General features: G+C 44.9%; 1 protein-coding gene across 6 annotated transcripts in view; it reads left to right on the top strand.

Annotated features, from left to right (window-relative positions):
• Positions 1-14,231, top strand: part of si:ch211-186j3.6 (neural-cadherin) — a 146,035-nt gene that overhangs the window by 78,232 nt on the left and 53,572 nt on the right. For all 6 annotated transcript variants that reach the window (XR_004775435.2, XM_081706391.1, XM_035521097.2 and 3 more), the window contains 6 exons: positions 1,494-1,743; positions 3,423-3,550; positions 5,216-5,402; positions 7,943-8,086; positions 9,861-10,144; positions 11,129-12,752. Coding sequence is in view for 5 of the 6 variants with exons in the window: in XM_081706391.1 (XP_081562517.1) it covers positions 1,494-1,743; positions 3,423-3,550; positions 5,216-5,402; positions 7,943-8,086; positions 9,861-10,144; positions 11,129-12,752 (2,617 nt within the window). In the remaining variant the exon portion in view is untranslated. The remainder of the gene's footprint in view (positions 1-1,493; positions 1,744-3,422; positions 3,551-5,215; positions 5,403-7,942; positions 8,087-9,860; positions 10,145-11,128; positions 12,753-14,231) is intronic.

The raw sequence follows: 14,231 nt of genomic DNA, 5'->3' as shown, positions 1-14,231 counted from the left end.
CCCATGCGCACACACAAATGCACCAAACACATGCCCAAGAATTTGTTTCCATTTCAGTCTGTGATAAAACCCTGCTAAAATGACAGTGTTAACTTCTCTTCAGTATCCCATTAGGGCACACACAAATATACACCTACTGCATATGTACAGTACCAGTACAAAGTTCATTCACATCTATTTCAGAATCTTGGAGACTTTGTGATCTTTAAGACTTATGCTTAAGGTTTAATGCTTAAATTTGTTTTTAAGACAAATTTAAATAGCTCAGGCTGATGCCTATGTAAGAATTTATTTAAAAATTGACACATTTTTGACTAAACATATACATTTCATTTTTATTGTCTCCCCCAAAAAGGAGTTTTGGTTTTGAGCTACATTCGCTCAGCTAACAAGTGCTTAGCATATGTGGGAAATTTTTCAAAGCTGTGGAAAAAGCATCCCAGGTGGTTTCTGCATGAAGATGGCTGAGAGAATGCCAGGTGTGCATAAACCTGTCATCACAGTAAAGAACATTTACCTGGAAGGTCCTAAAATAAAAGATAGGTTTGCTTAATCAGTTTAAAACATTTTAATTCCACGTTATTCCACAGTTCTGAGGTCTTCCGTATTATTGTATAATGTGGGAAGTAGTTAAAGCGAAGGAAGAGCAGGTGTGTCTTTCGACTAATACTGTATGTACAAGCTTCTTCCTGCATCTAGCCTCAGCCATGTTTCCGTGTCCCCCGAGGCCGTGCTAGTCCAGACCCAGCCTTCTCATTACTTTCTCTGTCCTCACTTCTATTTTTAAGCAAGCGACTGCATCACAACCCGTGGCCAGGGAATCGGCTAATCAATCATCATCCCTGGATTATTCATGACCATTTACCTTCTCTTCTCTTCAGTTATGGGCTACATCGAAAATTCATTTGCTAAAACTCCTACAGTTCCTTTATAAGCTATTAAGGCCATTAAAAATGCAGGGGGATATTTTACTAAATGTGAAAGTTCTAGGTGGTGTTGTGCGTGAAGCCTTAGAGTGAAAAAAGAGGGGAGAGAAAGCAGGCAAGAGAAAGAGAGATAGATGAGGATAGCAACTGGTGTTGCTTGTGTAATTGATCTTCACTATAAACGTTTGTTTTCCTGTTAGGAAAGTAATGGAGACTGCCAGGTATCTAATTGTTCTGGAGTGGACGAGCATGTCTTTTTCTAGCTGAAAGCTTGGATTGTAAGTTTGGGACTGTGATGAACATTAATGCTTCAGTGCGCTTCCATGCTTGTGATACTGGACTGAACACTAAACTTTGTGAGAACTGAGTATGCCTAACTGTGGGTATTCTGTACACTTTACTTTGTGCACATTTTATACTGTTACTTGAAATTACAAATAATAGCATTTACATGAGGAGACAGGGGGCAGCAGATTTGAAACGACAGTCATCGCTTGTTGTAATTACTTTACCAGCTGGCTTTGTGCTGTATAGCTTAACAGTCCTTTCCTACTTTGGGGTCTTCAGACGGTCAAAGCCACATCTCCGCTGGGCGACCCCAGGGTGACCTACAACCTGGAGGATGGCATGGTCCCAGAGACCAATATGCCCGTGCGCTTCTACCTGACGCCCAACCGGGAGGACGGCTCTGCCTCCATCCTGGTGGCCGAGCCCCTGGACTACGAAACCACGTGGCACTTCACGCTCAGGGTGCGCGCCCAGAATGTTGCTGCAGTGCCTTTAGCTGCTTTCACCACTGTGCATGTCAACCTCACAGGTAGGTGTGGCTGGCTGGCTGTCCATCTCTTTTTTTTTTTATGGCCCCATTGTTTAATGTAAATTATGACATCATTGATTTATAGGACTTTTTCATTGATAGAGCGTGTTATGTTTTTTTGATCATCATTATTTGTTATTGGATTTATGAAATTGCCTAATGTTTGATTTTGATTATTAAGATACATGTTTGATTGTTGATGCCTACTTTTGCTGTAGCATGTTCTAATCCACCTCATGTTTCCTCCTGAAATGTATTATACCCTAATACCTTATCCTAATCTACTTCAATCTACTTTTAGCACTTGAACTCCCTTCACATAATTTTAAACCACAGATATCAGTTCTTTAATATCCTATATCTCACCGCTCTGTTAGCCCTTTTCTGCCTCAATTTTGCCATGCATTCCTAGTGCCTCAGGAAGTCTCCTTACATTCCTGCGTAATTTACTGGCGCTGCCCCATAGCCATAATCGGGTTCAACTCATGCATGAATCTCTCGCTCTGTCCCATTTATGAGTGTACTCTAACACTGATCTAGGATCAGTCTCCAATCACCAGTCCAATATTAATCCAATAAGAATTTTATGACCAGACCGGCTTTAACTGCTCTTTACCCCCTAAACATGGCAGCCTGTCCAGCGCGGCACATGTCTTCCGGAAAGCGACTCCATCATTCATGCATGCGCAGTCCTGCACACTGACGTATAATTTATCCAGTCTCTGCTCTCACTTATTTCCGTTCTCTTTCTCCAATTAAAAGCACAACCAGCCGCATATGAGAAATAGAGAGGGAAGGAGTGAGAAGGAGAGAGGCAGGGGCCAGGGGGTATTCATGGATTTGGACCGCTTGTTTAATTCATAGAATGCAACTTTGACTGGGAGAAAATTAAAATCCAAGAAGAGCATCAGATGGCGATTAGTGTCTAGGATCATTCAATCTATTAAAGATCTTGCCCTAAATTCCACTGTCCCTACGTCGTCTTTATTACTGTGGGAGAAGCCCTGTGCGCATTTGCTAAGGCAACCTCTGTGGTCAATACCAAAGCCAGATTGTGCTTAAAGTTCCTGTGAATTGCCTTTGTTTGACATGTTTACTGTTGACTTTTTGTACAGTGTCATGTAAGCCAGAAGAGCTGCTTTTATGTTTTCTGTGCTGATTACATCTATTTTTACTGCGAAGTCAAGATGTTTGTATGCTGAAGTTAGTATATAAAAAGAGGAAGAAAAAAAAGATTTCTTTGAAGCTGCTCAGTGACTCTGGTAGGGCTCTCTTAAACTGTGATAATGACTCGAGCGAAATCCATGTAGGTTCTTCTGAAAGACTGAACAAATCCGAAAGCCTGGGGTTGACTGCTGCAAAAGTGACAGCTCTAACTTCAGAAAATGACAGCTAGGTTTTATGCCTTGCTGCATTCAAAGCTTTAAAGAAATAAAAAATGACAAACTATGCAACTCTGCATGTTAACCAAACCCATAAATGAGGCATTGAGACAGGAGGTCACTGCGGGTGTGGTTATCAGACATACCCGGCCCTGGTGTCTCGGGCTTTTCTTCCCGGTAGCGTTGGCCTCCTTAGGTATTTGTTGAGTGATTGCGACCTTAAATTTGTACTGTTAAATTCTATACTAAAGACAGTCTACTGAGTCCTGTTGCCTTCTCTTCCATTTCTATCAACAGATGTGAATGACAATGTTCCTTTCTTCACCTCTTCTATCTACGAGGCCTCGGTGATGGAGGGGGCGGAAGTTGGGACGTTGGTTCTCCAAGTGTCAGCCAATGACCTTGATCTGGGACTAAATGGAAAGGTCAGTAATGACATCATTCACTTGCATATTATTTGCAGAGTTTTGTGTGTTTTAATCAACTACAAATGCTTCAGGCAGAACAGGCGGGCTTTAGGAAGTCTGTGGTACCTCAGTGGTTAAGGTACTTGACTAATAATCAGAAGGTTGCCAGTTCAAGCTCCACCACTGTCAAGTCGCCACTGTCGGGCCCCTGAGTAAGACCCTCAATTGCTCAAGTTGTATTCAGTCATATTTGTAAGTTGCCTTGGATAAAAGCATCAGGTAAATGTGAGTCAAACTCCGGTTTGGTGTGTCATTCTCATAAGCAGTGATGCTTGGCAAATATGTTCTGCTCATTTTTCCAACATGGGCTTAATGTGGCTATAATCGCTACCACCATCTCTATAAGTGGCACCAGTCTGAAGCCATTTAAATTGAATAAAGAGGAGACAAAGGCTAACTCATGTAAAGAATGCTCATAAGACACGAGTGACAGCCATGTGCTCAAAAGCTTCGTCGTGGGCTTACTCTGCTGGAGGGCTGACACCAGCTCCCAGCCAAGTCACATTCATTACAGCCATGCTTCTGCCTTTCTGTGAGGCGAGGCCTAAAGTGGAGTCCCATCAGTGCTGTGTCCTCTTATAGCTCCACTCCACAGAGAGGCCGCATAGCGTGCATAAACCAATTGAGTATTAAATTTGAAGAGGAATAAGGGCACATTTTTTCCTGCTTTGATAGATTTTCTTGAGGAAGAGCGTGGTTTCGGGCTCATGGGGGCTGGGCCGAGACACTCTCGTCTTCTTGTCGTTGGCTGCCGCTTAATTACGTGCCCTCTCCGCGCAGCCTCACTGAAGCATAGCTACCATGCAATCCTACATTTAGATAATGAAAATCATTTGTGGGTGCGAATACTAATATGATATTCTCTCTCTCTCTCTCTCTCTTTATGCTTTCGCCGTAACAGTTGGAAATTGCTGCTTGTTTTAATAACCTGACCCCCTACAAGCTTTCTATTAAGGCATTTACATTTAATTCTGTCTCTTATTTGTGTTCTCCCTATGATAATTCGGCTGGCAGGGCACCATTTATTTCCTGCACCATGCTGTTATAGTGGTGCCACTCGACGCGGCTGGCCTGGTAATTGCTGGCAGGGGCCATCGGAGGCTGTGGAGACACACTGGTCTCTCATGCCCACCCTTTCAGCCCCGGCTGGCTGCAGGCTTTGGCCTTATTCTTCTTACTCTGAATGGGTCTTAAGGGGTTTTTGTTTGTTGGTGGGGGTACAGGATTTTTTTTATTTTATTTTTTTTATTTATTTATTTTTTTTTAACCCGTTGCCCACTGTGAAAGTGCCATTATGACTTCTGGAAAAGAAGCTGGGAAGAGCTGGGGTCCTGGGTGCGTAAGTTATGACTGCAGGCCTCTGGCTATCGACAGCTTAATTACACACAGCTGGGTGTGGTGGGATCACCCAGTGGCTTCGATATGTGCAGGAAGACTGTGATTAATCATAACACCATCATCACTCTTCACTTGACTCCCTCTTGACTGAGCCTCTCTCAAAGGCTCATATTTGGTTCCTTGCTATATTCTTTTGTTCTTTCCCTGAATTTGTGAGTCCTCATTTCTCTCTCTCTCTCTCTCTCTCTCTCTCTCTTTCTCATCCTCTCCCTCTCTCACACTCAGATCTCCTACTCCTTGCTGAACGACCGCAGCGGAGACTACCAATTCTTCCGCATTGATCCAGGACTTGGCTCCATATACACAGAGGCAGTGTTCGACCGGGAGACCAAGGGCTCCTACCTGCTGGAAGTGAAATCCGTGGACAGCTGGGAATCTGCCAGGCCTGGAAGGCACGGGCAGCCCAATTCAGGTACAACCAGCCAATCCTGCATCCGAATCCAGCCTCCAGGCTTCCTAAATGTCTGTACTCCAAACCCATTTAAATCACCCATGTTTCTGAGCAAATGACATACAGGGGATAATTAATGACAGATAAGGGACATACAAATAGAATAAATGTATGACATCTAAAAGTCTACAGACCTGATGTGATGGCGTTCAAACAGACTGATTAGCCTGCACCCCTGCGTGCCTCAAAGTAAGGGCCCCAGCAGAGCTTGTCATGCGTTCCCTCTTTAAACCTGACTGCCAGAGGTTTTTAGAATGCCAGCAAATCTTTACACTGTGGGTCTGATTTAATGTACACCTCTGCATTGTGCGAGTTTGGCTCCTGATGACAAACCACTATATTGCAGCAATGGAGTTTCTTTTCTCATATTTTAACAAGCTTTACACATACTAAGCCGCTTTTCCGTCTTTGAATGCTCATTGTTTGGCGATGATCAGAATCGCGTTCATATGTTCATGTGTTATCTAGTTTCCAAATGAAGACTGAAAACACAGAATAGGTGAAATAATTTTAAAGCTACCACCTCTCGAAAATATTACTGAGTAAGGATTTAGGAAGCGCTCATTTCAAAGTGAAACAATGGCAGAGGATGTCATTATAAAAGTACATTCTGTGCCTGTGAGACCACGGCATTGGTGGTCAAGGACCACACTTTGTGTGGCTTGCGGTTTGAAGAAATGCAGCAGGTAGGCTGTGCGCCCATGAGCGGACGTGTGTGCCGCCTTCTCCCTCCAACGTGGTTCTGTCAGGAGTGTGAGGCAAGAGACTTAAAATGCAGAAGAAACTGGAGAACACAAAATAGCATTGCTTGCAGTTATTCCATAATACATTGGGAGGTGTTTTTCTTGCATGCGTTATCCACAGTAGTAATGTTTAATGCAATGTGCTGTGATATAGTGTGTTGTGAAAAAGCGTGTGATGATGCATGCCGATGTGCAATGATGTGTCTCTATGGTGGTGTGATGAGTAGTGTTTTCACTGTCGTTTGTGGAGCTGGGATTTGTTTTGGTATTGTATTATGGTGATCTTCTTCGGTTATTGCTCACTAAGCCAGCAAGACTCATACAATCTCATACAGACTCATGCATTTTTTCTTTCTAATCACCAAGGATCAATAAAAAGTTATTTTACTTTAAAAACTCTTTGGTTCGTGGTGGCACTCTCAGCAACATACTACTCAAATATTAAAACCGGCAGAAAGAAAAAAAAATCTTGAATAATCTTGCATGCGACTGTGACTCTGTGGGTATAGATGTTACATGAAGGCAAAGGTGGAGCAGAAGCTTTTTCAGGGGGCGTCGCCTCACACTGGCACTTAGCCTGATAGATGAGTCTGCATGGAGACGTTGACTCCTCCTTCTCTGTCTGACTGTGCCATGGGCCATCTCAGCTTCCATGGAGCAGAACATGTGCGTTTGCACAAATACCACACAAACATGGTGCAGACACACACACAGATATGCATACACAGTGTTCGTGCTGAGAAGGGGTAAAATGTGCCGAGATGTTGACGTGTGGAGAGCTGCACTCGTACGCGTGCGCGCACACACACATACGCGCACACACACACACACACACACACACACACACACACACACACACACACACACACACACACACAAACACACGCTCATGCACACTCTTTGGCTTCCTGGCCTGGCATTGCTGTATCCAACAATGTAATGGAGTCATCCTGTCAAAGTCAACCTGAGAGGAAAACAAAGCAGCAGGAAGACACACCAAAGTGAGGCGTGTTTATTTGAACTGAGAAGACATGGCCGTGGCTTCACATCCCCATTCTGAACAGCGTGGCAGCCTGTCACTAATGCACACGCACACACGCACGCACACACACACACACACACACACACACACACACACACACACACACACACACACACACACACACACACAGAGGTTTGACAGCTGCGCTCAGCCACACTGAACTGAATGACATTTTAGCCAGCCATTGTTTGGATCCCTTATAGTTGCATATGTTGTCTCTACCACCAATTAAATAATTTATCTCATCTTGAGAAGTACATCGCAGATTATGTCTCTTTTGAAAGTGATATCAAAGGAAGCACTATTAGAAGAGCCCGTAATCCCCACCCGGGCACCCTCCTCACATCTGCCTGCTGATGGCTTCAAACACAAAGCTGAGATCCAGAGATGAACGGGAGATAGAAAAGAGCAGTAGCAGGATGAAGTAAACAGGCGAGGAGGAAATAAGAGACGATGGAATTGGGAAAAGGAGATAAAGGATCGCAGGGAGGGAGTTAAAAGGGGAAGAGACAGATGGAGAAAAAGGGGAGACAAAATGAGGCAAACATGGAAATAAGAGACAGAGAGAGAAATTTAAAAGAAACAGACAGAACGGGTTAGTGGAGGGGAGATAAGAAAGGGGGCGGGGGTGGGGGGGTTTGGGTTAACACTGGGTGGGCAGAATAAGACCGGTGACGTGCATCTAATCTCATGCGTGTTTGCTCTCTCTCGCTCAGACACTGCATACGTGCGGATCTTCATCAGCGACGTGAATGACAACAGGCCAGCGTTTGCACAGGACGTGTATGAGGTGGACGTGGACGAGGACGCTGATGTGGGGTCCACTGTCCTCACCGTCAGCGCGAACGATGGGGACGAGGGTAGGTCCATGCGAAGAGCGATGAGCTGCGATGTGAAAGCACACAGCTGGGAGAGGGTTTGCCAATCTTTACTCATTGTGAGCTTAGCTTTCATATCATAATAGTTCACAGCTCACGCTGACCATTGTGGATAAGGTGATGCATAAGGCCTAGATAGAAATCCTTCACTTTAGACTTCTCTGTGGTGGCCTTTAAAATGCACAGCACATAATACTTCAGATTCTTTCATCCAATTCAAAGTATTTTATTCTAGAGATTATAAAGATTTTCTAGCTCTTTCAAGCAAAAGCCAGGATGAAACTTTAAGATCCTATCTTCTTGCTCATAAAAAATGAAACGTGCTCTGTAATATTTACTGTGCGCCTACAAGTTTGTACATCTGTAAGCTCTTTTTTCAAGAACACCATTCTTATTAATGTATAAGGATCTTAGGAACTGGTTCGTTTTCATGGTGTCCATGTTGTTGTCCTTACTGCTGTAAAGAGAATTTATTTATTTTTGTCCCTTAAATTTTGAGAAATCATTAAAAAAAACTTTCACACAGTAAAGGAGAGTACAAAATCAGATAATGGGAGTATACTGGTCTTTTTACAAATGTAACAGTGCATTTGCTGTGAAAGACTCAAAAAACAACATAGTGACTCTTCCTGTAGCATGTTAGACTGTTCTTTTAGAGGCTGGTGTGCTTCTCAGTACACACACACACACGCACAAACACACACACACACACACACACACATTCATGTGCCATGTGTGGAGTGTTTAGGGGCTGTAAGTCCCGTACTGATGGATGGCTGTAAGGTTTGAGCTCCTGCCACCTTTGGAGACGTTAAGTCAGCATTAGCGGTGGGGGATTGCTGCAAGTTTTATCTGCATGGAGGTGAAGCTCCACCCCCTCTGTTCCTCCAACACCACTGTACCTCGGAGCAGAGCATCTCCAAACAGTAGAGAAACTCCAAAACCAGAGAAGTTACACAGGGCACAGAATGAGGGAGGAACGTGTGGCAGGATCCGTCTTTGCATTGTTTGTTTATGCAGGTTGTTTGTTGGTACTGTTTGCCTATGCCTTCCCTTCCGCAGGGAGCGGTTCCCTTGCGAATGTGAACTTAACGTGCAAAATGCAGGTGGATTCATTCATGTGTTTTTTTGCCCGTTTCATTAGCATCACCAAACACAAGAGAGGCTTCGAGATGTATTTCTTATCCTCTTCCTGCCTTTTGTTTCCATGTTTCCCATACATCAAGCTGTCTAGCGCCCGAGAAATGGCAGCTCCCCACCCCCTTGGCGCTTAGTGGTAGTAGTGGCAGGGTGGTTGCCTTAATATTGGCGTGTTTTCATTCTGCTACTGCAATAGTTTAATTGTATGGAGAACTAAGCCAGCAATGGTGTAAATGACTCCGCTAATTCTGGGTTTCAAATGCACGTAACAACAGGATGGTTTGACTGGTAGGGATAATAAGACAAAATGTAAGAAATGAATGGCCCTCTCATACCATGAGATACTGTTTTCACTAAGACCTGTCTGGGTCTGGAAGTTTTATTTAAGTCTAATGGTATCCACAGCAGCTAGCTTGTGAAATCTGAGATATAAATATTTATAATTCCAAAAACATTTTTCCATTTAAATCTATTGAATCTATTGAAATCTATTGAAATCTATTCAATATATGCTCTTAGCTCGACTTCCAGGGTGGTTATTTAGGATTCTGCATTTATTTTATTTTATTTTTATTTTTTGCCAAAGCATGTGATCCGTGCCCTTTTTGATTGCCAGGTGCCAATGCCAAGTTGCGCTACCAGATCACGTCTGGCAACATGGGTGGTGTTTTTGACGTGGAGCCCGAGGTGGGCACCATCTTTGTGGCACAGCCGCTGGACTACGAGCAAACAAAGCGCTACAGGCTGCATGTGCTGGCCTCCGACGGCAAGTGGGAGGACTACGCTGTCGTGGCGGTCAACGTGGTGAACCGCAATGACGAGGCACCCGTCTTCACCGTCAACGAATACTATGGCAGTGTGACAGAGGAGCTGGATGGCTCACCTGTCTTCGTGCTTCAGGTGGGGGCCTCTGTGGGGGTCTAGGTCCGGCCACGCCCGCATGCACTCGAGGTCGCTGGGTGGGGTCTGGCGGCACTCCACTTGTTCTCTTCGGAAACATCCTGGGGGCGGAGGAAACGATGCTATCGCTTGCTAAAACCACAAGTAGCACCAATTGCTAGTAACTGCCTGCTAGCATTATACAAATAACACTGTGCTTTTAAGCTAGGCAGTTACAGTACTTTTTCTGTTTTCTTTTGGTTCTATAAAATCAAACCATTCAGTGAAACACAGCGTCCCCAAACAGCACACAGGAAGAGAGCTAAAATGGGCCTTGATTACTACTGGGAACTCAGGGTGAACAAGTCCCATTTCCCCAAATTCAAGGACTTCACAGAATTTCAGTCACCGCCTGTCTTGAAAATTGGCGTGTGATTAATTTTGAATGAGGAAGCAAATGAATCAGGCTACAGGGTGATCATGTTTAAATGGTTGCACAGACACTTATCATGCAGGGACTACTATTACTTTAATATTCTGGATGAAAAGATTGGTTGATTTGGGGTAACAGTTGTTTCCCCCCATCCTTTAAAGTGTTTTACTCTCTTTAATTCACTATTCTACAGACTTTTGAGTTGCCACTTGAAGCATGGTTTCTTTTTTTGCCTTTTGTTTTAAAGCCTAAATTGCAGCTGATGACATCATGCTCTTTGTCCAAGTTGTGCTTTGGAAAATCACGCATTTTACTTTGCCTTTTATTTTCTGCACCTAGGTCTTGGGCTAAATTATCCTCATGTTTTGAGCTGTTAGTCGCTCCCCACTAAATTTAATTGCGTCGAGGGAATTAAGGCTCTTGGCTGATATTGCTCAGAGCTGGCATCAGGGTTATGTGCTGTAGTTCAATAACACACAAGTCCAAGTCAGGACACTTTAATAATTTAAGAAAAAAGAAGTTGGTATCCGTTTAGAAAAAAAAGCCCTAACATATTCCCTTTGATGTTGTAGGTAACAGCGTCTGACCCAGATAAGGATGCTGACCAGGAGGCTCTGCGTTACTCTCTGCATGGCCAGGGCGCTGAGAGTGAGTTCATGATTGATGAGGCAACAGGGAAGATCTACGCGCAGAGGACGCTGGACAGGGAGGCCCGGGCCGTGTGGCGTTTTGTGGTCTTGGCCACCGACGAGGGCGGTGAAGGGCTGACTGGGTTCACCGATGTCATCATCAGCGTGTGGGACATCAATGACAACGCTCCGGTCTTTGGATGTGCACCAGACAGCTGCCATGGAAGCGTGGCGGAGAACTCACCACCTGGCACGTCCGTGATGGAGTTGACTGCCACGGACCTGGATGATACGGCCGTGGGGCAGAATGCCGTGCTGGCCTACAGGATTGTGGGTAACACAGTCCTTAGCGGAGGCAGCAGTATTGTGGACATGTTCACCATCAATGGCGCCACAGGGACGGTCTCTGTCGCCGCGGCAGGCCTTGACAGGGAGAAGACAGAGTCGTACCTTCTGGTGGTGGAAGCCAGGGACGGAGGTGGCATGATGGGCACAGCAACGGCCACCATCAGCGTGATGGACATCAATGACCACGCCCCCCACTTCTTGGAGCGCTCGTGTGAGGCACGGATCCCCGAGAGCAGCGAGCCCAACACCGCTGTGCTGGAGCTGGCCGCCGAGGACGCGGACGCTGGTGAGAATGGTCAGCTGACCTTCAGCATAGTGGCCGGTGACCCAGAGCAGAAGTTCTACATGGTGAGTCACCGACAAGAGCAGCGGGGCACCCTGCGACTGAAGAAGCGTCTGGACTACGAGCGGCCGGGCGAGCAGAAGTTCAACCTGACCATTAAGGTGGAGGACTTGGAGTATTCCAGCCTGCTGCATTGCACTTTGGATGTAGAGGACTACAATGACCACGCTCCGGTCTTTATCCCTCACTTCCTGCAGCTCCCAGCCCTGAGAGAAGACATCCCCGTTGGCTCAAGTGTGGCCATGGTAGCTGCCAGTGACTCAGACTCTGGCTCAAATCGTGAGATCACCTACAGCATAGCCCCTGAGTCAGACCCCCATAGCCTGTTTTTGGTGGACCAGACTGGGCTGGTCACTGTGGCTAGGCAGCTGGACCGGGAGGAAGCATCCCAGCATCACCTGGTCATACTTGCAACAGATCATGGGGATCCCCCTCTCACGGGCACTGCCACCATTCAAATGTCCCTGCTGGATGTGAATGACAACGGGCCGGAGTTCGAGGCTGCATATGCCCCTGTGGTGTGGGAGAACGTTCCTGGGCCACAGGTGGTGCATCTCAATGCAAGCTCCACCCTGCTGAGAGCCATCGACCGAGACTCTGCAGAGAATGGCTCGCCCTTCTCGTTCTCTGTCCCTCCCGAGTACCGTTACAGCAACGACTTTCTCCTGCGGGAGAACGGAAATGACACAGCCACCGTTACAGCGCTTAGGGCCTTTGACAGGGAGCGGCAAAAGGAGTTCCTGCTTCCCGTCATCATGACTGATAGCGGAAAGCCACCCCAGACAGTCACCAGCACACTCACCATCACCATTGGTGACAAAAATGACCACGCCCATATTGCTGGAGAAAAGAAAATATACATCAATACTCACAGAGGTAAAACAAACAAACAAACAAACAAACACATTAATAGCATCTCTCAGTAGTAAGTAATCAATTATTCTGCTCAATTATGCACTAAACTAATTAAAACTCTGATAAGAATGTTTTTTGTGCTAAAGTGATCAATGTCCTCCTATTCACTATATTATTACAACAGGACTCAGAAATTTGCTTTCAGCTGTGGTGAGAAATCTGACACCTGCTTATGGGAGTCTGAATGTCCTAAAACCTCTGTTGATTGCCCAAGCATTCTAATTTGTGCTTTAAGTAAGCAATTAAGTTGTAAAGTTGAAGTAATATGAAGTAAAATGAAGCTATACAATCTTAGGCTGATTTCTAATTAAAGGGATGTAGTCATCTTGAAATGACTGAGAATGTTTGAACCATACCTAAAGTCAGTTCTGCAACATGTCATCTCTAAAGTAGTTTGTAAACATACATTGTCTAATGAACAACAAAATCTTCAGAAAACGAAAATCTCCTAAGTGAAAGCAAATTTTGTCTTTCCGGGAAAGATTTGTCTTCGGAGAAAAAGCATAAGCATATCTTTATTGCGTTGACGACTTCGGGAGAACTTGCAGCTGTGTGTTTCTTCTCGTCTTCATGGTACACTCCCGTTCACTTCTTGGGGAATTTTGAGGATAAATGGATGTATCCTGAGCTCTCAGGTGCACGAGGATGAAAGACGGAGAGAGTGGTGCTGAGGCAGCGGCCGGCTGGCCTCATTCTTCAATGTGTAGCTCAGATGCGTTTTGCTCAGCTGCGCCCCGTGCTAAAAGCATAGCAACCAGAGCAAAGTGGCCTTGTTCTTACAGTTGTAGTGGGGGGTTGTTTTTCGCTCCAGAGCTTCTTGTGCTAAAAGCATAGCAACCTTAGCAAAGAGTGAATGGATCCATTAAGGTATTTTAAGCCCGAACAGAAATTTGCTGTGGCAGTTCCTGAGTGTTCAATGCTTTCTTATAGAATGATGGGTGGAGATGGAAGGATGATAAAGATTCAAATCTGCCAAGTTTTACTGAACAAGGCAGATTTAAGATCCTAATAGTTGAAAAAAAAATCTGTAGTCAGAAGCAAATATGCCAGTGGCACTGAGAATCCAGTCTTGTAATATTTCCACCAGGCTGTACAAACAAGAAGTCTTTTGCTCTAGATGGATGAACCACCATGTTTACTGATGAAGGCCAGTGGCCAGGGTTAGTTTCTGAAGACAGGTGTGCCAGTGTACCATTGTGCCCAGATAGTTTGAAAAAGCTAATTCATTTTGCCCTATCTGAACTTGGTTAGCAAGCTGAACTTGAGTTAGAAAGCTAGTAACCCTGAATGACGTGATTTGTTAATCATTATCACAGTATTGGCCTTTGTAATACTGATAACACAGAAGTTTGTTATATCCACGCAGGCGTCTAATATTTTTTGTGGTGGGCAGTAATCATCCTGTCCAATTTCAGATATTCCTGCTGAAGTTTCTGTGCA

The sequence above is a fragment of the Electrophorus electricus genome, chromosome 23 (genome assembly GCF_041902795.1).
Source record: "Electrophorus electricus isolate QZ-2024a chromosome 23, ASM4190279v1, whole genome shotgun sequence".
Lineage (NCBI taxonomy): Eukaryota > Metazoa > Chordata > Actinopteri > Gymnotiformes > Gymnotidae > Electrophorus > Electrophorus electricus.
This window is presented reverse-complemented; position numbering and strand designations above follow the sequence as displayed.